At 45.2% G+C, this 27,965-nt stretch overlaps 1 protein-coding gene across 15 annotated transcripts in view; it reads left to right on the top strand.

Annotated features, from left to right (window-relative positions):
• The window catches only part of ABCA10 (ATP binding cassette subfamily A member 10), a 56,227-nt gene that overhangs the window by 2,925 nt on the left and 25,337 nt on the right, over positions 1 to 27,965 (top strand). For 3 of the 15 annotated variants that reach the window (XM_081580844.1, XM_081580845.1, XM_081580841.1), the window contains exons 2-19: positions 2,972 to 3,073; positions 5,691 to 5,898; positions 8,275 to 8,439; positions 8,758 to 8,861; positions 10,644 to 10,702; positions 11,272 to 11,413; positions 11,645 to 11,830; positions 12,888 to 13,035; positions 15,366 to 15,534; positions 19,096 to 19,154; positions 20,194 to 20,304; positions 20,669 to 20,844; positions 21,045 to 21,164; positions 21,401 to 21,539; positions 23,219 to 23,309; positions 23,790 to 23,929; positions 24,662 to 24,781; positions 26,137 to 26,335. In XM_081580844.1, the coding sequence (XP_081436970.1) occupies positions 2,978 to 3,073; positions 5,691 to 5,898; positions 8,275 to 8,439; positions 8,758 to 8,861; positions 10,644 to 10,702; positions 11,272 to 11,413; positions 11,645 to 11,830; positions 12,888 to 13,035; positions 15,366 to 15,534; positions 19,096 to 19,154; positions 20,194 to 20,304; positions 20,669 to 20,844; positions 21,045 to 21,164; positions 21,401 to 21,539; positions 23,219 to 23,309; positions 23,790 to 23,929; positions 24,662 to 24,781; positions 26,137 to 26,335 (2,432 nt within the window). In that variant the 5' untranslated portion in view covers positions 2,972 to 2,977. Of the gene's footprint in view, positions 1 to 700; positions 922 to 2,971; positions 3,074 to 5,690; positions 5,899 to 8,274; positions 8,440 to 8,757; positions 8,862 to 10,475; positions 10,703 to 11,271; positions 11,414 to 11,644; positions 11,831 to 12,887; positions 13,036 to 15,365; positions 15,535 to 16,987; positions 17,110 to 17,541; positions 17,751 to 18,179; positions 18,294 to 18,398; positions 18,495 to 18,550; positions 18,637 to 19,095; positions 19,155 to 20,193; positions 20,305 to 20,668; positions 20,845 to 21,044; positions 21,165 to 21,400; positions 21,540 to 23,218; positions 23,310 to 23,789; positions 23,930 to 24,661; positions 24,782 to 26,136; positions 26,336 to 27,965 lie in introns of those variants that run through there. The other 12 variants (XM_081580840.1, XM_081580842.1, XM_081580843.1 and 9 more) reach the window with 9 other exon arrangements.

Below are 27,965 nucleotides of genomic sequence, written 5' to 3'. Positions count from 1 at the left end.
CTTTATTTGAACATCTGCAAATAATGTCACCTTTGAGTCTCCTGTTTCTAATCTGTGAAATGTGTAAAAATATCTTACCCACCTCACAGGTTTGCTCTGAGTGTAAATGAAATAATTCATTGTAAACCCTTAGCATACTTTCTAGCAGCTTCCCAGGAGACGCAGTGGTAAAGAACCCACCTGCCAGTGCAGGAGACATAGGAGATGAGGGTTCAGTCCCTGGGTCAGGAAGATCCCCTGCAGGGGGAAATGGCAACCCACTCCACTCTTCTTGCCTGGAGAATCCCATGGACTGAGGAGCCTGGTGGGCTGCAGTCTGTGGGGTCGAAAAGAGTCAGACACGACTGAGCACGCTTGCATATGCGTGCATACTTCCTGGCACATAGAAACCAGCCAGCACCAAACACCACTTAGCTGCAGGGAAGTCTGTGCTCACGTTTTTCCTGTGTAAGTTACTCTCATTTCTGAGATCATTCTCGCAGCCTCCGTTCAACTTCCCTTCTTTTAAATCTGTTTTCCTCTGTGTTGGCTCTCGAAATTTTAATCATTCAAAGTTAATGGAGACTTACGCAGGCCTGGGTTTTTAAAAATCCCTTGTGGAGTCTGATTGCTTTTTTGCCTATGCCAGAAAGATAGAGCAATGAACAAGCACCACGTGACAGGCTGAGGCACGGATCCGTGGCTGCACCCTCCCTGTGGCACAGTTGGACGAGAAGAAAGCCTCGGGAAGAAAGCAGCTTCCCAAGGAGAGAATGTGTCTGGCAGGCTCTTTCCACACAGACCATGGCCTGTTTGCAGAAGCCAGACTGAATGAAGACAGATTTAAGGAAAGGTCTTGAAGGATTCTTTAAACTCTTCTGGACAGAAAGAAAGCAGGGCATCAAAGGTGCTTCTTAGTTCTTCCCTCTTACTTTCCTGACAGTAAGTTGAATTTGCTTTTACCTTCCATTCCACATAAGGTCATAAGGCACAAAGGGCAGAATCAATGGCAAGCGTCTTGATTGACATGGTTAAGATTATTGTATAGCTGTGATATCTCTAAATTATCCTGTTTGATGTGGTAGAAATAGTGAGGAGTTTCATTTTTTCAGCTCAGTAAAATGGTAGTGTAGTGTGATAGTAAAGTGGAAGATAGATCCAGACATGTGTGTAAATATTATTCTTTTTCCGTGTCAGATTTGCGCTTGTCTGGTTGGCCATCTGAGAATTTGCAGTTTTGTTTTTTGGGACTGTGTATGCAGCAGGACATGGCAACCCACTCCAGTGTTCTTGCCTGGAGAATCCCAGGGACGGGGGAGCCTGGTGGGCGGCCGTCTCGGGGGTCGCACAGAGTCGGACACGACTGAAGCGACTTAGCAGTAGCAGCAGCATGCAGCAGGACAAGTTGCTTCTCCTCGTGGCTTTTTCTATTTTCTTCTCATGAAGATGAATGTTTTCCCTTAGAAACTTTCTCAAGTTAGAATTTAGAGATTATTTTGGTGTTTGGTAGCTTTACCTTTTCCTTTTATCAGTAAAAGGAAATCCGGCAAGTTCTATAAATACTGCAGTTTGTAACATCAACACTTATTCAAGTGCATTTAAGTCACCAGAACTGTGATACCAAATGATCATCTCGGAAATTTTAAACTGAAAACACAGGAGATGCCTCTGACACGTGCTGATCTACACACATCAGTTACTCGAGTTGCACTCGCTAGCCGAGGCTTTTGGTTTCCGTCTGTGTATCTGACAGACTTAGTTCCTAAAGGGGGACCCATGAGTTTCAAGAGTAGAAATGTGCTCTGGGCTCCTGAGAAGGACTTATAGTGATTCCACTCTCTGTTAGCCCTTGGTTTCCTGTGTGTGTGTGTGTGTGTGTGTGTGCTCAGTCCTGTCCGACTCTGTGATCCCACGGACTGTAGCCCGCCAGGCTCCTCTGTCCATGGATTCTCCAGGCAGGGACGCTGGAGTGTTGCCCTTTTCTCCTCTAGGGGACTATTCCCCACCTGGGGACTGAACCCATGCCTCTTACGTCTTCTGTGTTTGCAGGCAGATTCTTTACCACTTACTCAGTCAGTCGGTCAGTTCAATCGTTCAGTCATGTCCGACTCTTTGCGACCCCATGGACAGCAGCACGCCAGGCCTCCCTGTCCATCACCAACTCCCGGAGCCTACTCCAACTCATGTCCGTTGAGTTGGGGATGCCATCCAGCATCTCATCCTCTGTCTTTACCACTAGATGTCGTCAAATCAGCCTCCAAAAGCGTGCCTTTCAAAGTGCAGATCTCCAATGGACAGAAAACTGGAGGCGGTTTTATTCCTGTTACACATTTTTAAAAAGTACTAAGTCAAGGGCAAATCTGTTTTGGATTCTAAACGCTGTTTTTATTCAGTTACTAAGTCACGTCCGACTCTTTGTGACCCCATGGACTGCAGCACACCAGGCCTCCCTGTCCATCACCAACTCCCGGAGTTTACTCAAACCCGTGTCCATTGATTTGGTGATGCCATCCAGCCATCCCATCCTCTGTCGCCCCCTTCTCCTCCTGCCCTCAATCCTTCCCAGCATCAGGGTCTCACATCGCTAGCATCTTATTCTCTGATTTAGTTTATTTTTACTGGAGTACCCTTGATTTACAATGTTGTGCTAGTTCTTTGCTTTAGATTGTTGCAAAGTCAGGAAGTGGCAGGAAAATTTGCTTTTGAGACAAAAAGGAAAAGACCTCCCATACCACAGCCCTTACCTTGTTCATAAGCGTAGAGCCTTCAGAGAAAGGTCAGCTGGCAGGACATTTTATAGTTGTTACCACTTTATACTCTTTAAAAAAACTGCATGTGTGTTAACAGTGATGTCAAATGAGGCATTCGGCCAGGGCACCTGGGACTATGTGTTCAGGAGCTTTATTTTAACTGTTTGTTTTTTTTTTTTGCCCTTTTTCTTGACTGGCTATTGCTGTGTAATATTGATTTTGTCTTCTCTGTCGATGAACAGGACGAAATGATTAAAAAAGAGAGGAGCGTGTGTCAACAAACTCGGGCCCTTCTGCACAAGAATTTTCTTAGAAAATGGAGGATGAAAAAAGAGAGCTTGTTGGTATGGTTCACAATATATATCTTTCCATATTTAATGAATGAAAATCCCTCATTTCATATTATGCCATTTTTATTGCTTTTTTATGTTCACAAATTCTATGGGCTAGTTGATTTGGAGTTCTCAAGATAATGTTTTGCAAATGTTGCACAATAGGATAATATTTATGGCAAAAGATGCAGGAGCATATGTTTGCTCCTGAAAAGCAAAGCAGATAACTTTTTATTGAACATAACTAGCCATTCACCAAGTAAGTAATCGACCTGAATCTTGTGGAGTTATCCTGATTTACCCCAGGCCAAGTTTAGTATAAGAAAAAAAGGGGGGAAAAAGCAAAATGAAGTAGATTTTAATTGGGTGAACCATAGCACTCTACTGGGGACGTTTAGACAAGATTCTGTGAATAGTTTTTTGTTTCATCACGAAGTCCTGTCTGATTCTTTGCAACCCCCTGCACTGTGGCCCACCAGGCTCCTCTGTCCCTGGGATTCTCCAGGCAAGAATACCGGAATGGGTTGCCAGGCTCTCCTCCAGGGGATCTTCCCGACCCAGGGATCGAACCCGAGTTTCCTGTGTCTCCTGCACTTCAGGCAGATTCTTTAGCAAGCACTGTGCCACCAGGGAGGCCCTTGTTAATTCATAAGACCGGGGAAATTGTTTTTGAGCAAAAATTTGGGAACGTTGGGGGATTTCTTTTGAAGGTTATGCTTTTGCAAACTTGGAGTCGCTTCAGGGAGCAGGTCACTGACTGTCAGCATGTTTGCCCTCTGTTCAGTTTCTGGTATAAGGTCAAGGCCATCAAAATGAAGATATTTGCTCTGTGTTCTCACAAAATACACCTGGAGCTGCCTTGGCCACACAGAAGCTGTGTTCTGTTGAAAAATAGCAGTTCTTTTTTTTCTATTTTTTAATTTTTTATTTAAACTTTTTATTTTTTGTTGAAGCACACGGGTCATTCTTAGCTCTTGAAGCATTCAGTTCTAATATTTTAGTTGCCGTGTTGATAAAGGGTAACCTTGCCAGTGATCGTCCAAGTCAATTTTTACAAAGCTTACGAAAATGTTTAAAATCTCAAACGTAGAATTACTGGCCCAGTGAACTCACTTCCTGTCCGGTTCACCTACAGCCTGTTCACATCTGCCATTTTGGCTTCATCTCTTCATCTCCCTCAGCTCCTCTCAACATATATGACACGACGGCTGAAGGCTTCCGCTAGCATCCACGAAAATTAAGGACAGTCTCCTTCGTAACCGCTAGGGCGCTTTAGAAAGCTTGCGATAACTGCATACAGTCATCTAATTCCATGTCGAAATTCAGCTTCCTAAAATTTCCTCTAAAATCTCTCTTAAAATATTTTTTTGACTGTGTGGCCTCTGGGATCAGAGCGGGACCTAGCGCCCGGCCCCTGAGGAGAAGCACGCGGCCCCAGCCACTGAGCCCCGGAGAACTCCCCGGAATGTCTCGACGTTGGTTTGTTCGCACCAGGAATCAGGGAGCCCAAAGCTGCCTTCTTGTTGAACGCCCGTGTGATGCATTTGCCTGGTGCTTCTTCATGCTGTCATTTAACTCATTGCTCTACCATCTACATTCCTGTTTTTATTTTTTAGCTTTTTTAATTAAAAAACTTTTATTGAAGTATAGTTGATTTACAATAAGGGCTTCCCTGGTGGCTTAGTGGTAAAGAATTCGCCTGCGATGCAAGAGACCCGGGTTCGATCCCTGGGTCGGGAAGATCCCCTAGAGAAGAGAATGGCAACCCAGTCCAGTATTCTTGCCTGGAGAATCCCCATGGACAGAGGAGCCTGGCGGGCTACAGTCCACGGGGTTGCAAAGAGTCGGACATGACATTTACAGCCATCTGCATTTCTTGTAAACAGTATTTACATTAAAAAATAGATTTTTCACTTCAGGTTAAACCCTTTGACAAAAGTATCTCTTATGGGATACTGTGTACTTATATTTTATCCATATAAGGGTGAATAATCGGGAGTATATTAGGGGTGCTATGATTCTAGGTTAAGATTAATGGACATACTTGGTGTTATCTCAAAGCTATATTTGGAGATAAATCCATCCCATATTTGCTATATACCTCAAAGCTTTTTTGGAGATTAAAAGGTTTTTTTTAGTTGATGTATAGTTGCTGTACAATATTACGTACGTTATTACAGGTGTCCAATATAGTGATTCACAATTGTAATACTCCACTTGTTATAAAATATCTGCTGTATTCTCCATGTTGTACAATATATCCTTGTGGCTTATTTTATTTTACTTATAATTTGCTTTCATTTGAAGAATAATTGCTTTACAGTACTGTCTGGGTTTCTGCTGCACATCGACATGAATCAGCTGGAGGTACATGCCTCCCCTCCCGCCCCATCCCACCCCTCTAGGATGTCACAGGGCCACGGGCTGAGCTCCTGGAGTCAGGCTGTCTGTCGTGTGAAACGGTGGTCTCCTTTACAGACGGGTAGTAGCTGGAAAAGGGAGAACGTGGGTGAGGGAGGCGAAGCCGTGGTCGAGGCAGTGCTCCCGTCTTAAGCGTGCTCGCCTATCCCCCCACCCCACCGGCTAAGAGCCGGAGGTGACTTGGCTCTTTCTCTTTTGTGCGCTGGAGGAATGGACGATGGTGCTGCTCCCGGGGCTCGCCCTCTGCCTCTCTGCGGAATTCTTCAGAGCTACTCATTTCCTGGAACAGCCGCCTCAAGTCCTGGGACGTGTGGATGAGTTTAATGACTCCGAGCTGGTGCTGGTGGCCTACACCCCGGTCACTAACGTGACCCAGAGCATCATGGACAAGGCGGCTTCAGCGTCCTTCATGAAAGGTGTGCTGTTCAGGGGCCCGCATTTCATTATTATGCAACCTATACGCATTTGATTTGAAGTCAATTTTGCAAGCTGAGTTTATTTATCCAGGCTGTGGGTCAGTGGTTTTCAACTGGGGCAGGATCCTCATTTCACATGGGGTGGAGGGCTTGGTGCGGAGCTCCACGTAAGGGTAGGTCTCAGAGGAACATAGATTTTGTTGTTCTTGTTCAGACACTGTCATGTGTGACTCTTTGCAACCTCATGAACTGCAGCACACCAGGCTTTCATGTCCTTCACCATCTCCCAGAGCTTGCTCAAACTCATGTCCATTGAGTCCATGATGCCATCCGACCGTCTCATCCTCTGTTGTCCCCTTCTCCTCCTGCCTTGAATCTTTTTTAGCATCAGGGTCTTTTCCAATGAGTTGGCTCTTCGCATCAGATGGCCAATGTATTGGAGCTTCAGCTTCAGCATCAGTCCTTCCCATGAATATTCAGGGTTGACTTCCTTTTGGATTGACCGGTTTGATCTCCTTGCTGTCCAAAGGACTCTCAAGAGTCTTCTCCAGCACCACAGTTCGAAAGCATCAATTCTTTGGCGCTCAGCCTTCTTTATGGTCCAGCTCTCACATCTGTACATGACTACTAGAAAAACCGTAGCTTTGACTATATGGACCTTTGTTGGCAAAGTAACATCTCTGTTTCTTAATATGGTAAACTCGTTCATTATAAATGTTGTATGAGCTTAATTCTTAAGATAGTGTTGTTGACTCCAAAGAGCCTGGGTGGGTTCTAACTTTGCCTCTGATTTTGTACTCCGATTCTTTGCCTGCTGTTTATTCCTTCCGGCATACTATTTTCATATGATAGAAATCCGCTTATCATCTTGGCAGAGAAAAACCCCACCAGATTCTGAAGCATTTCTACTGGTTATTTAAAATATTTTTAATTTTAAAATTATTTTAATTGCCAAAGTAACAGCCAGCCTAAAACAAGTTAAGCAGCACAAACTTGTCTGAAGCAAACAGTGAAAGCTTTTGCCTTCATTCAAGCCACTGTTTCCTCCTCTAAAAATTTGTGTGTATCTTTCTAGGATAATATGTACACACACACACACACACACACACACACACACACACACACACACACACGGTCACATACGTAGACGTGTATGCACATAGACACACAAATTCAGTTTTTCTTTACTTCAATGGGGATTATGATTATGCTAAATTATTTGGAACTACTCTGCATATAGAGGAACCAGAGTTCGAAGTCACTCAGGTAAGATTTTCATAAGTGGCAGAGGAGCTGTGTCCAGGCGGTCTTAACTCTAGTCTCTTTGCCCTCAGTGAGCATTCTCAGATTTAAAGGCGCTAAGATGAAAGAAGCCAGATGCTTTTTCCCCTTCCGTGGGCTCAGTAATTTGACCCTAACCAAGGCCCCACTCTGTAACTGAGGACCAGGTGCCGTTTCGTTTCTGCTCCAAGTTCAAGTCCTCGAGGATACTCTGAACAGCAGCACAGTTAAGGCAGGCAGCCTCCCGGCCATAAAGTCAGGGAAGTGAATCCTTCGCAAAAGAAACGGGCCCCGAAGTGGATGCTCCCAGACATCCCCAAACCCTGTAGCAAGCCAGGACAATTCTTGCTTGGAAAACACCATAGACAAAGGAGCCTGGTGGGGTCTCAAAGAGTCAGATACAACTGTGCACACACACACAACTGCCTTTTTAAAAACAATATAGTTGACGCTTGAACCTCCGCGGGGCTAGAGGAACCTACTCTTCAGGAAGTTGAAAATCCAAGTAATTCCCCTAGTTGGCCCCTGTATCTGTTTCCTCAGCATCTGAGCTTCCTCCATTCAGGGTTCTGCAACCTCACAGTCCACCAGTACCTGGATGGTGCAGTCAGGCAGCATCTACTTGAGGGGAAATGCACACATGAGGGGCCTCATGCAGCCCAAACCTCTGGAGCTCAGAGTCAGTGGCATATCGTTCACATCTTCTCACGTATTTACATTCAGCCTTAAACAGTAGGAAAGACTTTCAGCCCTTAACTTAGAGGCACCTACTTGGTGATGCCATACATAATACATGGCCCCAGTGGGCTACCCTGGTGGCTCAGACGGTAATGCGGGAGACCTGGGTTGGGAAGATGCCCTGGAGGAGGGCATGGCCACCTTCTCCAGTGTTCTTGCCTGGAGGATCCCGTGGACAGAGGAGCCTGGTGGGCTACAGTCTGTGGGGTCACAGAGAGTCGGAGGCGACTGACGCGGCTTAGCACACACACACCCATAGCACCGATCATTGGATGGGAAACCTAAACGCTTGCTGCTTGGTCTGTGTCCTCTAGCAATAAAGTTTATATAATCAGCCATATTTTTCACACCTGGCAGGAAGAACAATCCTTGGGATCCCTAATGAAGACGACATGGACAGAGTACATCCAGGAAACGACTCTGAGATGGTGGGAATTGTGTTCAATGACACTTTCTCATACCGGCTGAAGTTCCGCTGGGGACACAGAGTCCCGATTGTCAGAGAGCACTTCCAGTACTCAGGTAACTGCCTGGGAACTGACTGCAGCCTCCTCTATGGGAAATGCCTGATGGAAGTGTTCATGAAGGCAAGAAAAGAAGCAACGTCCTTTTCATTTCTGAACTTCAGGATGGTTTCCTTACAGGATGAGTCTCACTGTTTTGTCAGCCGTTTAACGCTGTGCTCCTTTGTTGCAGTTTTGCTTTAAAAATGCTCTGGATTTTGTTGTCCTGGACTTTGAGCGGACACTCAGATAGTTCACTTTAGAACCAGGGTTAATGTTTTCATTCCGTTCATTGATTTCCATTGTGTAATGATGTGTGTGTTTTTCTTCTTTAAAGACCACTGTTGGGCTCTCCGTGATGAAGCTTTCTGTCTCTTGTCAATATACTGGCATAGCGGGTTTGTGGCTTTCCAAACTGCAATCAATGCTGCAATTATAGAAGTAAGTGCCCAGCCTCCAAGACCTGTTTTAAACCTTTTGTATTTCTCCCCCACGTTTCATCCCTGCCTCCTGCTCCATCCCCCCCTCTTAGGAGCGCACAGCCTCCCGCTTCCCAGCACCAACGATAGGGAACCACAGACCTGCCCCCTCCACCGCCCTCTCCCTCTGCCCGTCCTCCCTGCCCCTCCTCAGTGCCAGGGCTGGAAACACAGTCCTTGCCCACAGTGTCAGGAACGTTGCACAATGCGTTTTCCCGTCCACAACCTCTTTCTTCAGCTTCCCCTTTTCAATGAAAGTCTTCTCTTCAGTACTTACAATGATCAGTTTCTTTCCTTCTTATCAAGACTGTCTCCCATCCACGGTTCATCCTCAAACACCCTCTTTCCCCTTAACATCCTCGCTTCTTGACAGCATCGACTTCCTTTGAGCTCAACTCAACTCAATAAAATTTCTATTCCCACCATGCCACCAAAATGATTTTTCTGAGGTCAGCAATGATGCTCATGTCCATTAAGACGTGACGTTTTCCTTCCTGTCTTACCTGGTCTTTTAACTAAATATCCCAGCACTCACCGGGCTTTCCTTCACTCTTCTAGCAGTTCTTCCCAGTCTTCTTGCAATCTTATCCATTGTTACAGTCCCAGCTCTTTCAGTCTGTAGTTGCACGAGGTTCTGTCCAAGGCAGTTTTCTCCATACTTCCTTTACCATAAATCTGTTTATAGTTAACATGCTGATAACTGCAAGAACCCTGCTTTAATTGTTGACCAGTAAACATTTCCTTTAAAGGACCAGAGAGCAAGTATTCTGCAGTCTGGGGGCCAGTTTCTGTTGCAAATACTCAACTTTCCATTTTTAATGTGGAAGCACTCATAAACCAATGTACATGGTTACATTGCAGTAAAACTATTTACAAACAGAGGTAACGGGGAAGGTTTGCTCCACTGTAGTCCTGAGTAGCTGACTATTTACTTTGATGCCCCATAAACAATTCAGATTTGTATGTTCGAAACTGCATGTGGGTGTTTTTCTGTAAACGTGACCGAGTCTTTAAAAAATTTTCTGTATCTCATGCACGCATGCTCAGTCGTGTCCAACTCTTTGAGACCCCATGGACTGCAGCCCACCAGGCTCCCCTGTTTATGGGGATTCTCCAGGCCAGAATGGGTTGCCATCTTCCTGACCCAGGGATTGAACCTGCATTGGCAGGCAGATTCTTTACCCACTGAGTCACCTGCGGAGCCCTTTCTCTGTCTCCAGTGAACGCCAAAGGCAGTCCCTTCACTGGGGAGTTACCAGAGGTCGCCTCCTCTGCTTCAGCGTTACATCTTGTCTCTCATGCAGCCCTGCTCATCCAGCTCCGCTCTACTTACCTCTCTTCAGTTCTGCCACCAGCGCTTATTTAGGTCATTGTCATCTCTTGCCTGAACTGTGAGAGTCATTTCTGTATCCAGACTCATCATCCTCCCTCCACCTCTATCTCACCATATTTTAAGCTGCTAGAAATATATAAATTCTTCTATATGAAAATGAAAAAGAAAAACCTAAATGTGTTTTTCTAGTTTATTTCTTCTATAGTTAACCTAATGCATTTGTTTGTTAACATCCCAATTTAGGTCACAACGAATCATTCTGTGATGGAAGAGTTGACATCAGTTATTGGAATAAATATGAGGACACCCCCTTTCATTTCCAAGGGAGAAATTATAAACGAATGGTTTATTTTTATTTGTATTGTTTATTTCTCCCCTTTTGTGTATGTTGCATCATTAAACATTACAAAGGAACGAAAAGAATTTAAGAAGCTGATGACATGGATGGGTCTTCAACAGTCAGCGTTTTGGTGAGTTACCTGTGTACTGCACGTTAATACCTGCGGAAACTCATTGGAAAGGACCCTAATGCTGGGAAAGATTGAGGCAAAAGGAAGAGAGGGTGGCAGAGGATGAGATGCTTAGATAGAATTGCTGACTCAAAGGACGTGAGGCTGAGCAAACACCGAGAGATGGTGGAGGGCAGGGGAGCCTGGCGCGCTGCAGTCCATGCAGTTGCAAAGAGTCAGACACAACTTAGCGACTGAACGACAGTGGCAACATTGATTTTAACGTTCCTTTTGTGTTTGTTAAGATAATTTTAATAATTGCTAGGCAAAAGTCTTCACGGGCATTATTTCATTGAATCCTCAAAACAACCATATGAGATAGTTAACACAATTAATCCTATTTTACAGACAAAGTGAGAGAAGTAACTTGCCCCTGATCACACAGCTAGAGTGCGCAGAGCCACACTTTCATAGTAAACTTGACTCCGGTCTGCCCGTTTTCGGAACGTGTGCTCTGAACTCTTGCATACCGCCTCTTACTTGTTTGAGTACACACGACATTCTGAATTAACTCTTCGCTTCTACCATAGGCTCTCCTGGGCGTTGATGTATGCCGGCTTCATCTTTATTGTGTCCATTTTTATGACTCTGGTCATAAAATTATTCCAAATGATTATCCTTACTGGCTTCATGGTGGTAGTCACGCTTTTCACCCTGTATGGCCTGTCTTTGGTGAGTTGGCAAAACATGCATTTCTCATCCTACTTCAAGTCTCGGATACATGAGCCAGTAACCATATTTCTTCAGGATATTATTGGTAGCGTAGAGCTTCTCATTTTGTATCCTGGTTTCTATATGTTTTTGAGAAAGTTTTTGTTCATGTGATAAATGGGTGAATATTGCTATTCATGATTCTCAGAGGAAAAAAAATATGCCCCCTGGAACTTTTCTTTCTTCCTTCAGATAGCACTGGCTTTCCTCCTCTGCGTGCTGATAAAGAGACCCATCCTAACCGGCTTGGTTGGGTCGCTCTTCACTGTGTTTTGGGGCTGTCTGGGGTTCACTGCATTGTACAGACAACTCCCGCCATCACTGGAATGGGCTTTATGTCTGTTTAGCCCTTTTGCCTTCACTGCTGGAGTGGCTCAGGTAAGAACACAACCATCTAGTGACTGTTTATTAGAGTCGCAGCATTATTGAGACAGTTTGGTACCTCATCAAGCTTAATGATCAATCACCCTGCATTTTAAGAAATTATGCTATTGAAAAGTTAAATAAAAAATCTTATCGGGACTTGGACCGCTAAGTGGTTAAGACTCCGCCTTCCAACGCAGAGGGCACAGGTTCCATCCCTGGTCGGGGAGCTAGGATCCCACAGGCCTCTCGGGCAAAAAAAGAAAACATAAAACCGAAGGAATATTGTAACAAGTTCAGTAAAGACTTAGAAAATGGTCCACATCCAAAAAAATCTTTAAAAAAGATCTTATCGGAGTCATCAAACACATCATTTGTAAACTCTCAGGAAATTTAAATGAGAAAAACAATTGCTCACGAGCTGAGCGGGGCGCGGGCCCGGCGCCAGGAGTCAGGCTCGGCTCTGCCGCTTCCCGCTGGGTCACCTCGGGCGGGTCACCGGGCTCCTGGAGTTTCACGTTGCAAAGTCAGGATGTTGGAATCGAGCTCACGGGTAAATGTGCTGTTCTTTATGTGTGAGGCTAGAACAACGCAGTGTGAAGCTTAGCTATGATCTTCGTCATCTGTTTTATCTTTACTACCCTTAAAATCAGCCTCTTCAAGTCTTCAGTACTTATCTACTGTTTTAACATGTCTGCAACATATGAACACGTGGGATTTTCTTACTTCCTTCAAAAGGCCTCTCACTTCCCTGCCCTCTCTGGGTTTCTCTTCCCAGAATATATTATTTTTGGTTGCTTTCCCACTTCTCTAAATCTCCTTCCTGAAGATTTCTGATTAATGAATCAGTTAAGCTTCTGTTCTTCAATTGTCCTGCCTTCTCTTAGAGCATTTCCCACTCAGTGACAATAATATTATTTGTCAAAAGCAACATTGCTACTCACAACTTCACCATGCATTTTTTAAGGAAAACGAAAATTAAAATTGTATTTGCCTATGCAGCATCATTAAAAGAACTCCAGTTTTATAGGTGTCTCTAGCTTTGACTGTATTTTATTCTTTGTGGTCTCAGATTTCGCATCAAGAATATCACGTGAGTGGTGTTGTTTTCCCTGATCCTTCCGGGGAGTCATACACAATGATAGTGATTTTCTTCCTTCTGGCATTTGACACTCTGCTCTATTTGACATTAACATTATATTTTGAGCATGTTTTGCCTGGTAAGTAATAGTGTGATGTGATTAGAGTTGAATTTAAAGTAATTCTGTGTCTTGAAAGGTGTCCAATTCTTTGTTGACTTGTCATTTTAAAAGAATTTCTGACTGCAGAGGAAAGGAAAAACATCCAAAACAGTGGAATTTCCTCATTTTCATCTCACTGTTTAATGATCTGAATGGAACTATTTTGTTGAGACATTTTAATGAAAAACCACTTGCATTTCTGTTGGTTTATATCTTTTATAAAAGCAAGAAGTAAGGAGTGTGTGTGTGTGTGTGTGTGTGTGTGTGTGTTAACTGGGCAGAGGAAAGGAGACACCGAAACCAACCATCAGAGAAGACTGCTTTTTAGCACTTGAATTCACAGCCGGAAGATAAGATAGCTCATTACATCATTCCTGCTAATATTTAGCTCTAGTAAACTTGTTCTTCTGCATCTCAAAACATTAACGTTTACAGTGCAAAGTGAACAGATAATTTCTTCTCCCTTTTGTGAAAAAAATCAGTCTAACAGGAATGCTTTATATAATGTTCTACAAATAAAATAATAGAATAAACTCTACAGCCAGCTCTTAAACAATTATTATAAAATCCCTGTGTAGCCTGCACATATAATCCCAGGAGCTAATAGACTGTATTTCCTTTTGTGTGTGTGCTCAGTTGCTAAGTCATGTCCGACAGTTTTGTGACCCTGTGGACTGTAGCCCGCCAGGCTCCTCTGTCCATAGGATTTCCCAGGCAAGAATAGTGGAGTGGGTTGCCCTTTCCTCCTCCGGGGAATCTTTCCATCTCAGGGGATCGAACCCGGGTCTCCTGCATTGCAGGACAATCCTTTGCCACCTGTGCCACCAGGGAAGCCCCTTGGTGGCGCAGACAATTTAACTGCATGAAAAATTTTTTTCTCCAATACTTCCATCTAGAATTTAATTCCTATGTTAATAGGTAGCATTTCTGTTCTTTCTTATTAAGTCCTCCACGCGTTCATAATTAGCATGTTTTTTCTTTTCCAAATAAAATGAATACACATAAAGATCCGTGTGTTTCTCACGTTTTGTTCCCCGCTTTTTTCTTTGCTTTTGCACAGCGCAGCCTCCCTTTCTGGCCAGCTCACCTCCAGCTGTGCTCAGCTTGGCTTCATCCCTGAGCCCCTCCTCCTGCCCACATTCACTTTCTGAAGCCTCATCGCTCTCTTCTTTTCGTCTCTCTTTTCGAAGACCCTAGTTTCCCAGCTCCGTGTCTCCCTTATATTTTCCTCCACGTCCCCAGCGTCTTTCTCTTTCCTTCGGGGGGTCCCCTGTTGTGTCTCCCTCTCATCAGTTCCTCTCTTGCCGTGGCCCTTGTTCAGGCTCATCCCCTTGTATCTGCTTACAGCGATGGCTTGTAGTACGACACGACACGTAGAAACTCTGTGTTGCTTTAGTTCTCCTATAGTCTCTGGAAACGTCTATTGAATTTCCTCTTCTTGTCACCAGTAAATTCATGTTTTGTGGATATATCATTAAAGTTCCATCTCATTTTATTTTCTCTGATTCTTTAGATCCATAGCTGCCCTTTCTTTTAACTGTTACTCTATATTCTCATTTCTTATCATTAGAATATAAGTTCATTTAAATGTCAAGTATTTTAGTTGATTCTACCGTTCATATACAGGGGTATATGGAGGTATGAACTTCGCTGGTGGCTCAGTGGTAAAGAATCCGCCTGCCCACGCAGGAGATGCTGGTTCGATCCCTGGGTCAGGACGATCCCCTGGAGCAGGAAATGGCATCCCACTCCAGTGTTCTTACCTGGGAAATCCCATGGAAAGAGGAGCCTGCTGGGCTACAGTCCATGGGGTCATAAAGACTTAGACACGACTTAGTCACTAAACAACAAAAATAGCAAAATGGAAGTATATGGAGGGAAAATTGGAGGAAGGCAGTCAAGAAGTACAAAATTCCAGATACAAGATAAATAGTACCCATGCACAACATGATGACTGTAGTTAACATGCTGTATGATATATAGAAAAGCTGTTAAGAGAATAAATCCTGAGTTCTCATCACAAAGAGATTTTTTTTTTCCTTTTTTCATCCTATCTCTATGAGATGAAGAATGTTAGCTGAACCTATTGTGGTCATCATTTCACACTACTTGTGAATCAAACCATTATGCTGTACTCCCTAAACTTATATAATTAATGTATGTCAATTATTTCTCAATAAAACTGGAAAAAATGAATAGAAGTCATTAATGTGTAGAAAAAATTGCCATCAAGCTACACTGTGACAGGTGTAGTTCTTCACCGATGCTGTTTGCTCGATTCAACGTGGAATCATGTCTTTATTGATCAGATGAAAATGGCCAGCGACACTCACCACTGTTTTTCCTGAAGTCTTCCTTTTGGTCCCAACACAAGAACAGTCACCGCGAAGTCTTCGGGAATGAAATGGATTCTGAGCTCTCCTGCAACGACTCTTTCGAGCCAGTGTCTCCAGAGTTCCACGGAAAAGAAGCCATAAGGTGAGTAACAGTTTATGTGACTATGTACACATTTAGGTAAAAGCGTAACAAATTAACTTGCCACAAGGACAACCACAGGTCCAATGTTATGGATGATGTGTTTTTTTAATTTATTTATTTTTAATTGAAGGATAATTGCTTTACAATATTGTGTTGGTTTCTGCCATACGTTAGTGTGAATCAGTCATAGGCACACACACGTCCCCTCCCTCCCGAGCCTCCCTTCCACCCCCCACCCCACCCCAGCCCAGCCCTCTAGGTTGTCCCAGAGCATGGGGTTGAGCTCCCTGAGTCGCGAAGCAAATCCCCACTGGCTGTTTGACACAGGATCGTGCGTATGTGTCAGAGCCTCTCTCTCAGTTTCTCCCACCCTTCCCTTCCCCCAGTGAGGCCACAAGTCTGTTCTCCATTGCTGTCCTGCAGATGGGCTCATCAGTACCGTCCTTCTAGATTCCATATATATGCTTTAACATGCGGTATTTGTCTTCCTCTTTCTGACTTACTTCGCTTTGTATAACAGGCCCTAGATTTGTCCACCTCATTAGAGCTGCCTCAAATGCATTCCTTACAGCTGAGTGATATTCCATTGTATATATGGACCACAGCTTCCTTACCCATTCTGGATGATGTGTTTTCATTCTTTTTAAATTTTTTTTAATTAGAGTATAATTACTTTACAGTATTGTGATGGGTTTTGCCATACATCAACATAAATCAGCATTAGTTGATGATGTGTTTTTGACAGTTCCTTTCTTTCATATATTTTTGCTTTCATCCTGAAAGACTTCTTCATAATTAGTAGCTTTGTGACTTTCTGGTAAACTCCGAGGTCTCCAAGCCTCATTTCTTCCCAAGAAATGTGTGAAGCCACAGTACAGTGGCTTCTTCTTGAGTCAGTAAGATAATTAAGCAATATGTCTGTTACGTAAAAGGAACTGTGTACGTGTCCATTTATTACCCATGCGGGTTTGATATCCATGTATGGATATATAATAGAAGGCTGAGTTTGTAAATCTGAAGCTTTGAAGAAAGGTCTAAGGACACAGATCTGAGAATGAGAATTTTGTTAAGAGAGGAAGCAGGAAGAGGGGGTGATACTCTATGGCGAAGATCTGAGAATAAGAAAAGCAGTTGGTCAGTACAGAGTCCAGTTTAAGGAGTCCATAAGGCGTGCCTAGAAGGAATTTTGAGAACGAGGTGGAAGCCAGAAGGGGACAGAGCCGAGGACAAGAAGACAAGGGTGTGCAGTTGTCAAATCAGTGGTGAGGTCTATGAAACAAGGGCTGAAAAGTGTCCACTGGATGTGCTAATCGGGACGCCATGGGTAACCTCACTGAGAATGGCTTCAGCGGCATGGTGGGGCCCCAGGCTGTCACGGTGGGGTCCCAGGCTGCGTGTCTCAGGCTGTCACGGTGGGGGCCCAGGCTGTCACGGTGGGGCCCAGGCTGTCACGGTGGGGTCCAGGCTGTCACGGTGGGGTCCCAGGCTGTCACGGTGGGCCCCAGGCTGTCACGGTGGGGCCCAGGCTGTCACAGTGGAGGGCCAGGCTGTCATGGTGGGGCCCAGGCTGTCACGGTGGGGGCCCAGGCTGTCACGGTGGGGGCCCAGGCTGTCACGGTGGGCCCCAGGCTGTCATGGTGGAGGCCCAGGCTGTCACGGTGGGTCCCAGGCTGTCACGGTGGGTCCCAGGCTGCGTGTCCCAGGCTGTCACAGTGGAGGCCCAGGCTGTCACGGTGGGGGCCCAGGCTGCGTGTCCCAGGATGTCACGGTGGGGTCCCAGGCTGCGTGTCCCAGGCTGTCACGGTGGGGTCCCAGGCTGCGTGTCTCAGGCTGTCACGGTGGGGCCCAGGCTGCGTGTCTCAGGCTGTCACGGTGGGGACCCAGGCTGCGTGTCTCAGGCTGTCACGGTGGGGCCCAGGCTGCGTGTCTCAGGCTGTCACGGTGGGGCCCAGGCTGTCACGGTGGGGTCCCAGGCTGTCACGGTGGGGCCCCAGGCTGTCACGGTGGGGCCCAGGCTGCGTGTCTCAGGCTGTCACGGTGGGGTCCCAGGCTGCGTGTCTCAGGCTGTCACGGTTGTGGCCCAGGCTGTCACGGTGGGGCCCAGGCTGTCACGGTGGGGGCCCAGGCTGTCACGGTGGGGCCCAGGCTGTCACGGTGGGGGCCCAGGCTGTCACGGTGGGGTCCCAGGCTGTCACGGTGGGGCCCAGGCTGTCACGGTGGGGCCCAGGCTGTCACGGTGGGGGCCCAGGCTGTCACGGTGGGGTCCCAGGCTGCGTGTCTCAGGCTGTCACAGTGGAGGCCCAGGCTGTCACGGTGGGGCCCCAGGCTGTCACGGTGGGGCCCCAGGCTGTCACAGTGGGGTCCCAGGTCCCAGGCTGTCACGGTGGAGGCCCAGGCTGTCACGGTGGGGTCCCAGGCTGTCACGGTGGGGGCCCAGGCTGTCATGGTGGGGGCCCAGGCTGTCACAGTGGGGTCCCAGGCTGTCACTGTGGGGTCCCAGGCTGCGTGTCTCAGGCTGTCACAGTGGAGGCCCAGGCTGTCACAGTGGGGTCCCAGGCTGTCACGGTGGGGCCCCAGGCTGTCACAGTGGGGCCCCAGGCTGTCACGGTGGGGTCCCAGGTCCCAGGCTGTCACGGTGGAGGCCCAGGCTGTCCCGGTGGGGGCCCAGGCTGTCACGGTGGGGGCCCAGGCTGTCACGGTGGAGGCCCAGGCTGTCACGGTGGGGCCCAGGCTGTCACGGTGGGTCCCAGGCTGTCACGGTGGGGCCCCAGGCTGTCACGGTGGGGCCCCAGGCTGTCACGGTGGGGCCCCAGGCTGTCACGGTGGGGTCCCAGGCTGTCATGGTGGGGTCCCAGGCTGTCACTGTGGGGTCCCAGGCTGCGTGTCTCAGGCTGTCACGGTGGAGGCCCAGGCTGTCACGGTGGGGCCCAGGCTGTCACGGTGGGGCCCAGGCTGTCACGGTGGGGCCCCAGGCTGTCACAGTGGGGTCCCAGGCTGCGTGTCTCAGGTTGTCACGGTGGGGGCCCAGGCTGTCACAGTGGAGGGCCAGGCTGTCACGGTGGGGCCCCAGGCGGCGAGTCTCAGGCTGGGAACGAAGGTGGGGTAACAGGGAGCAGACACTGTTATTGTTCCGATAAACGTGCCGGAGGGAGGGAAGAACAGTCGAATAATCAAGAGAGGAAGCCTCTCTCCACTGCGCCCCCTCCTTGGCTTCCTCCCAACTTTCTTCCACCATAGCTCCCCTTCATTTGCTAACGTCGCTGGAAGGCATGAAATGCCAGCTGGGTGAGATTCTGAGTGTCCGTGGACATCTGCTCTGGGCCTGGCAGGGGCTTTTGCCCTCCTCTTCCCGTTAAGGTGGATCCACTCACCGTTTGCTGGAAGCCGGTCCCACCTCCAGCCCCCGGCTCAGCCGGTGTCCACCGTGCTCCTGGGAACTCGGACAGTGAATCCCTCCTTTGGGGAAGTTTCAGGTCAATCAGGAGCGGTAGTGCTGGCAGGTAGCGTCATCTGTGTTGCTAGAAACTGTAATCACCTCATAGTTGCTTAATCTTCTTTCAGAATCAGAAACCTTAAAAAAGAATATAAAGGAAAGCCCGAGAAAGTAGAAGCATTGCAAGGTAAAGAGAACAGCGTCACTGTTTTGATGTTTCTAATTTAAAATGTTTTTCATTTCTTGAAAATACAAATAGTCATAATGGAAAATTAGAGAATCAATATAGATAAAAGGGAAATTTTTTTTAAATTTCTACTATGAGGCATAATCACTAATACATATTTTTCTGTGTATGGATGAGACATTTTAAGTAATGGGATTGTACTAATCATGCTGGTGTATAATCTTTGACACTAGCTTGGAGCATCACCAGCTTTGTTGGTATTAATATTTTCATAGGGCTTTTCATCATCTCTTTTGGGCTGTGTTTTGCTTTATTTTTGATTCTCTCGCATTTTAACCCCACGATTTACGTTTTCAGGGAGTCTCTTAAAAATTCTGGGATGCTCATAGAACTCTTTGCTGTTTCCCAGTGGAGTTAGATAATTTTTCAAATGTTAAAACACTGCCAAGTCATAAGCATGCGTGTATGAAGATGCCTGTGACACGTGCTGGATTCCAGCGGCCCTCTCTGAGACCGCGCCCACACTTTTGTGGTCGATCAGAAGCTGACTGGCGCCAGGGAAGCTGGAGCGCCCTGTCCTTACCCACCCCCTTCCCTGCTGAGATAGAGCATACACTGCCCCTTTGCCTCTGTATCTGCCTCTGGGACCCTCAGTGAGACTGCTTCTTAATAGAAATAGAGACTTGCCTTTGTCCGGGAGGTATTAATAAATACTCTGCTTCCTCTGTTTTTATCCTCATATCTCTGGCTTTATTCTTTAATGTTAACTGTATATATCCTTTGATATTCAAAGTATTTGTGGTAGGGAGGAAAGTGGAAATTTGTATTTCCAGTCTTGATCTAATTTCTTCAGAGGAAGTGATGCTTTGTCTTCATAAATAGACACAAGTAGCTATATCGTTGTACAGAAGTCATATTAAAATACAGTGAAATAAAATGAAGTGCTGAGGTACACTGTAGTCTTTCAGTTTTTTTTTTTAAGGCCCACTTCATTGGAGTATAAACCAAAGTCTAACTTTCACATTTTATCCTGAAATAGGCATATGTCTTGACATCTATGAAGGCCAGCTGACGGCAATTCTTGGACACAGTGGAGCTGGTAAATCGTCTTTGCTGAGCATCCTTGGCGGCTGGTCTGTTTGCACCGAAGGTGAGAAGAGAATTTTACAAACCAAGATGGCTGATAAAACAGCTTCCTCGGTCTGATTATGTGAAAGAAAAATGTTTCTCTGAAAGAGGCTTTTTGCAAAGTTGAGCCATTTAAAATAGGAAATATTTATTTCGTGTTTATATAAATTAGAATGCTTGCATCTCTTTTTCACTATTATTTGTCATTCCATGTATACTTTGCATTGCTTCAGACAATGGTATTTATGTCAAGAATAATCTGCATCTTTTCAATGTAGTAATTATGTAGCTATAAAATGGGAGTTTCTTCAATGAATATCCTATATTATCACTCTGCATAGAGTTAATATCCTGGTGTTAAAGACCTACATTTTTTTTATCTATAGGATCTGCCACTATTTACAACACCCAACTCTCTGAAATAATGAACATGGAAGAAATCAGAAATTACACTGGATTTTGTCCACAATTTAATATCTACTTTGATTTTCTTACTGTGAGAGAAAACCTCAGGCTATTTGCTAAAATAAAAGGAATTCCACCAAAAGAAGTGGGACAAGAGGTAGGTGACGTATTAGAGTTGATGACTTTGGAAATAATTAACCTAGTTTGCTCCTGATCATATTTTTGTTCAACTATTTACTTTACTCTTTCATAAATAAAACTGAATTAATGGAGTTCTAGAATAAATCCCTTCTAACCGTTAGCAAATTAAGACTGCTTCAGGTAAAATATTTTCTATTAATGTAGCTTTTTTGGTAGGTAAAAGGAGTTATGATGGAATTAGACATGCACAAGATTCAAGATGTTGTTGCTAAAGAATTAAGTGGTGGACAGAAGAGAAAACTCACATTTGGGATTGCCATTTTAGGAGATCCTCAGGTAAGAGATAAAAATATCTTTGAGATTAATTTGGGCTGAAGGAGGTAAAACAATTATTAAAGTCCAGACCGTATTTTAGTTGCCAAACGTGAGAGAAAATTTATAATAAAGGGCCATGCAAACCCGTGAGGGATCTGATGAAGGACTGTGAATGCAGACATCACACTGGGTCCCATGTTGTTCTCTGAAGAGCCTCTCTCTAAACAGAAGATGCGTCAGCATGCTCTCCACTGCAGGTTCTGCTTCTGGACGAGCCAACTGCCGGACTGGATCCTTTATCACGGCATCTCGTGTGGAACTTCCTCAAGGAGCGGAAAAGTAACCACACGATCCTGTTTAGTACCCAGTTCATGGACGAGGCTGACATCCTGGCTGGTGGGTCTTGGTTTCTTTATACTGACTCGGTGTTCAAGGGCTTAATAGGAGAGAGATTCTCTCTAACTTCTGTTGGAAAGAAGAGAATCTCATTTGCCATGCGTTTGAGAGAGGGCATCCGAAAGTGGCACTTGGCCTCCGGGGCCTTCTGACCCTCGTGAGTTCTGACTCACACTTTATGGATCTTCCTGTCTGCAACTTTCTGGACTGTTTATATTAATCACAAGTGCATGTTTTTTAAAAATTTGAAAAGCCAGTGTTACTTTTTACGTATGTGCGTGCGTGCTAAGTAGCTTCAGTCGTGTCCGACTCTTTGTGACCCCATGGACTGTAGCCGCCAGGCTCCTCTCTCCATGGGATTCTCCAGGCAAGAACACTGGAGTGGGTTGCCATGCCCACCTCCAGGGGATTTTCCCGACCCAGGGATCAAATCCACGTCTGTTACGTCTCCTGCATCGGCAGGCAGGTTCTTTACCACTAGTGCCACCTGGGAAGCTGTATTGTGTGTGTATTGTGTATGTGTATGTTTGTATATATGGATATACAAAAATATGTGGCTTCCCACTGGAGTGACTTAGCAGATGCACATACAAAAATGTATATTTTTTGTTGAGTAGAAAGGAACATTTTGCTGGGAAAAACTCTTTTTTAAGTTTGCAGTTCTTTGGTGCCTTTCTAGGGAGGTCCTTTCTTTACTGAATGAGGTGTTAGGTGTGCAGATTGGAGAATTAGAGATACAGCAAACATTTTGCCTCGGAAATCCTGGCGGGTGGGGAGGACTTGTTTCAGTGAGACGGGATCCTGTAGAGAAGGAATCTGGGAAAAATGAGGTCAGAAAGAGTCTCAGGGAAGGGAGGGAAATTTTTGCTGTTGATGTGCCTTGTAAGAGTATCCGAAGTTTCCTCCGTGAAACCGAGGTTAAATATACTTCCCCTCTTGCGTCAGTTATCTCCCACCTCAGACGCGCTGTCCCAGGCCATCTCGAAGCTCAGTGCCTTAAGTCAGTGAGCGTTTACTTCGTCCGTGTAGCGGAGAGTTGGCGGTTCAGCTGGGGGCTGAATGGCCGTTGGCTTTTGTTGTTGTCACTAAGTCGTGCCCTGCTGTCTGTGACCCCGTGGACCGCAGCGCGCCAGGCTTCCGTCCTCCAGGGTCTCCTGGACTTTGCTCAAATTCAGGCCCACTGAGTCGGTGATGCCCTCCAGCCACCTCATCCTCTGTCGTCCCCTTCTCCTCCTGCCCTCAGTCTGTCCCAGCATCAGGGTCTTTTCCAATGAGTCGGCTCTTCGCATCAGGAGGCCAGAGTTTTGGAGCTTCATCTTGAGTATCAGTCCTTTTCATGACTGTTTAGGGTTGATGTCCTTTGTGACGGTAACTTAGATAAATCGGCCCCTGTAGGTGTATTCCATCTTCTAGGAGACGTGGCCCAGGCAGGTTCTCATGGCGTTGATTGAGCCTCGAAAGTGCAAGACCCAACGCATCAGCCCATTTCAAGCCTCTGTGTGCCAAGCTCACCGCTGGCAGTCACACGCTGGAGGCTGGTGTCAAGTCGTGGCATCTGGGAACTCGGTGGTACCAAGGTTGCATTCATCCTCAAAAATCCAGCCAGTTTTGGTCTCCAGAGTAGAGAACGTTCTATACAGGGAGTTTACAAAATTTCTCCTTTCTCTCTTTCTATTCAGATAGGAAAGTGTTTCTGTCTAATGGGAAGCTCAGATGTGCTGGGTCGTCTTTGTTTCTGAAGCGGAAATGGGGTATTGGATATCATTTAAGGTAACGTATTCTGGGGGTCATTGTTGTTGATAAGACTGTATCCACATGAGGGGTGATCATATTGTAATTCCATGTTATCTTTTAGGACTGTAAGAAAAGTCAGCTTCATTTGGGAAGGGGATTGATTTACAATAGACACTACGAAATATCTCGTTAACATTTCTTATTGGTTACACATTGGTTTTACGCATGCAAATTTCTAAAAATGTATCTTTCAATACAACATTTTTGACAATATTTATACAGGAAAAATCGGCGGTTGTGTCCCCCTAAAAACAGTCCATCATTTTTAATAAAAGAGTTTGTCCTCAAAGTCTAAAATTGTATTCCAAATCCACTTCCTAGAATGTCAGAACCGGTTACTGATGTTAGCAGGATATGCCTGTAATGTATACAGACTGTTTAACCAAAAACTGTCTTTTCGTGAGCAGTCCTATTGGAGAAGAACTTGAAGGACTCACGCCTCTTTTGAAAATTTAGTTTACACAGGAATGAAAGGTGCAATACAGAGAGAATCACATCCCTCATCACACAGCACATCTCAGACGCCAAGTTAACAGCAGAAAGTGAAGAAAAACTTGTGTATACTCTGCCCCTGGAGAGAACAGACAAGTTTCCAGGTAACAGACTGTGTGACTCGTTGAATACAGCCACTGGTCCATGATGACGCTGACTGCATTTTCCGCTGTTCTCCAAGTTGTGCTCCAAAGCTTCTACATGAAAGTATTCATAAGTACTCTCCCTCTCATTTCTAATGTAACAGAGTGTGTTACTTAGACATGGTTTTGATGAGAGAGCAACTAAGTTTCCCTGAATGTAGTCCACTGAGAAATCATCAGCATTAAACAAAGCTTCGACATACATCTTTTCTGAAACAGCAAAAACTTTTCATTTCTGTTTGCGATAGAGGCTCAATAAACCTTATTTTTAAAACATTTATAAGCAGGTCTATAGTTTCTTGGTAAATTATAATTTTAATTATGAATGTAAGGTACTGATTATTAAAAAAATTTGGAAAGTGCAAAGAAGAAAATTCAGTTTACTGCATGCCTCCTGAATTTTTGTTTTGACTTTTTTTGAGTTTTTAAATAGACATACAGGTACACACACATACATGGCTATAGCAATGTGGGAGATTTTAAAGTTTGTGAAACTATTAATAGAGATGTACAATAACAAAAATGATTTGAAGGACAAGACAACACCTTATGGGAATGTTTTTCTTGAATTGCTGGCATCTCTAATGTGAAAATATTTTCAGATTTATCTATCCTGAGTAATTGTTAGAAATTAGTATTTTAATGTACTCTTTGCCAATAATAATTGCATTGTTTTGTTACTCTGCTTTTTAGATCTTTGCAGAGACCTTGAAAACTCTTCTGACCAAGGCGTAATGAATTTTGGTGTTTCCATGACAACTCTAAGTGAAGTATTCTTGAACCTAAGAGGCAGATCAGCAATTGATGAGCCAGGTATAAAAATGTGTGTCTAGCAGTAAATTAAGGAAAAAGAAAATGACCATGTGTTAATTCATATTTATAGATCTTTCTGTGGAATTCTAACTATAAGGTGAATTAGGCATAAAGGGGGCCATCCACCTTTTAAGGTATTGTAAATGTTTTATAGTAACATCATCAGGCTTGAGATCAGACCCATCTCCTTGTGACGCTGGCCACCCCCCCTGTCGGTTCTAACTCTTCCCTCTGCAATGCCCACCGCTCTCCCTCGATAGCTCTCTGCTAACACCCTAAATCCGGGTTTTGTCTCTTTCTTGCCATTCCCTGTAAGAATGTTCTCTTGCCTAGCTAACCAACGCATTCTAATCAACGTATTCATGGCAGATGATTAAATAAGATGTTGTCTTCCCTTACTTTGTAGTGATAATAATTCGAAGAATTTAGAAGCCCACTGTGTGCCAGCCATAGTGCTCAGCTGTTGGATTCTGCTCGTGTTTTCTTTTTAAAACCCGATTCTATTTTTATTCTTTAAAAGCGTTTATCTGTCTGTGGCTGTGCTGGGTCTTTGTTGCTCTGAGTGGGTTCTCTCTAGCTGTGGCGAGAGGGGCCGCCCTCCCGCTGAGGGGCACGGGCTTCTCCTTGTGGTGGCGTCTCTTGACGCAGCGCACGGGCTCTAGGGCACACGGGTTCAGTTGCCCCAAGGCTTGTGGGATCTTCTCGGATCAGGGATTGAACCTGTGTCCTCTGCATTCCAAGGCAGATTCTTAATCACTGGACCACCCGGGAAACCCAGGGTTCTGTTGCTTGTAATCGCCATAAATGATTTTATTTATATTATGATGTAGGTGAGAAAGTGAGATTTCCACATTTGAGCAATGAGCCGCAATCATACAGCTCACGTGTGGCATTGGTGGGATTCAAATGGGGTCTTCATGGATTTTCTCTTAGTTAAGACCACAGTGTCTTGAAAAGAATCACTGAATGTCGACCATCAGTGATAAACTGATCCTCTGGAGGAGACAAAGGAAGGAGGGGAATTTTTAGGAAACTCAGCTGTAGAAATTTATCATGGTATTTTTGTGTAAGACACGCTCTGCAAAACTCCCTCAGTGAAGAGCTTTCGCTACAGATACAAATGAAGTCATGCTTCTCTAGACGCCTAAACCATGCCCTCAAACTGACTCACTCCCGCACCGAAACTGCATCCATTACATTTGTTTGAAGGAAAGATTTGAATGTAAAAGTTATGTCTATCAGTAGTTGATGTGTTAGAAGTGTTGTTTCAAATAGTCTAACATCATTTCTCAAAATTTCTAAAGAGAAAATGTAAATAACGTAACCTCTTGTAAAAGTTTATCCCATGGTTACAGATCCAGGTGTCAGGGGACCGGCGGAAATCAACGTGACCCCAGATCCTGGAGTCGAGTCTGAAGTCCATCAGGCTCTTCGTTCCCTTCCTGAAGTGAAAAGAGCCGTCAGTTCCGCAGCTCTGTGGAGACGACAAGTCTGTGCGGTGGCGAGACTCCGCTTCTTAAAGTTGAGGAATGAGAGGAAGATTTTCCTGTCCTTGTGAGTATCACACTTTTTAAAAAATGTTTTTGTTTTGTTATTTTTAAAATATTTATTTACTTACTTCTTTTCGTCTGCGCGGGGTCCTAGTTGCGGCACGCGGTCTCTCCCCGTGGCATGCGGGCTTCTCTCTAGCTGTAGCGCTCGGGCTTAGTTCCTCCGAGGCACGTGGGATCTTAGTTCCCCGACCAGGGATTGAACCCACGCCCTCTGCATTGGAATGTTGGCTCTTAATCACTGGACCACCAGGGAAGTCCTTATCAGACTCTTCAAGTCTCGTTAGTCCATATATGCAAAAAAGGTCCCAATGTCAAGAAAATAAGTCTACTGATTTCTTCATTCATGTAACAGGTTTCTTTTGAGTGCCTGCAGTAATGTCCTGCAGTAGTAAATACCACTGAAAAGGCCTTGAGACGCACGGTCTGTCGGGGAGAAAAGCACCAATCAAGTGACTACGCAGTAACTGTGTTGTTTGTTCAGTAGAACACACATCTTTACTGAAGCCTGTAAATTGTTCTACAGTTGTTCCACATGCTTTGACTTAGTAAGATCTGTGCGCTTCTGGTAGTGTTTACCTTCTGACTGGGGGGAAAGGTAAAAAATGATAACTATAAAAACGAAATACATTATGTAATAGTTTATACAAAGTAGAGTAGACCAAGAAGATGGGGAGGGAGTTAGGGCTCATTCTCAACAGGTGGGTCAGTGTTGGTCTCATTGAAATGGTCACCTTTGAGCCAAGATCAGAGAATGTGAAGGGATTAGCAGCCAAGTGGTGGAGAACGACGGCTCAGACCAGAAAGCATCTATTTTATTTGGCAAAAGGGAAGTCCTTCAGGTTTTACGAAGGGAAAGCCTGAAAGTAGATAACGCTTGTGAGGTGCTTGACCACAGAGGGAATTTCTACTGTTCTTTCTACGACCGGTAGCTGAAGGGAGGCCGAAGTCAGAAGGAAATTTCACTATTTGTTTATGAAGAGAGAGAGAACGTGCTTCAGTGATGATGGGGATGAGCCAGTAGCAGGAGCATCACGGAAGATGAAGGAAAGATGAACGTGTGGGAGGTTCCGGGAGCGGCGTGGAGCAGGACCAGAGGAGCACAGAGGACCAGCCTGTGATGCAAGCAGAGCCGGCGCCTGTGATAACAGAGGGGTGGAATGGGACCTCGGGCACCAACCTGGATCTGTCTCCTTTGTCGTTGATAAGACTGGAGGGAAATTCTCTCTGGTGGACTTCATTGTTCTTTCTCTAGGAGATGCGAGGCTGATAGAGTCTGAGATCTGATAGGAAGGGGATTGTTGAAAAGAGTGGATGCACATACTTACTAGCGAAACAGAAAGATGGCTTGGAAGTGTTTTACTCACGGTTGCTGGAGTGAGTGCTAGAATCTGCAGCTGGTTTATTCAGTATTGCATCTAGTTTCATCAGAGTTAAGATACATGTAAAGTAACAGCGGACAGAAGGTCAAGTTTTACTTGAAATCGTGCATGTGGCACGCTTGAAGCCACAATGTGAAACACGGCTTCTTGCCCTTCAGAACGCCCGAGACAGGCCCTCTGAGTCCATCACACTTTTCTATATCGGATAAATCTTTATTATGTTGAATTGGTTCATAGTGCTTTTCAGGTCTA

The sequence above is a fragment of the Giraffa tippelskirchi genome, chromosome 3 (genome assembly GCF_054371585.1).
Source record: "Giraffa tippelskirchi isolate mGirTip1 chromosome 3, T2T-mGirTip1v1.2.pri, whole genome shotgun sequence".
Taxonomy (NCBI): Eukaryota; Metazoa; Chordata; class Mammalia; order Artiodactyla; family Giraffidae; genus Giraffa; species Giraffa tippelskirchi.
This window is presented reverse-complemented; position numbering and strand designations above follow the sequence as displayed.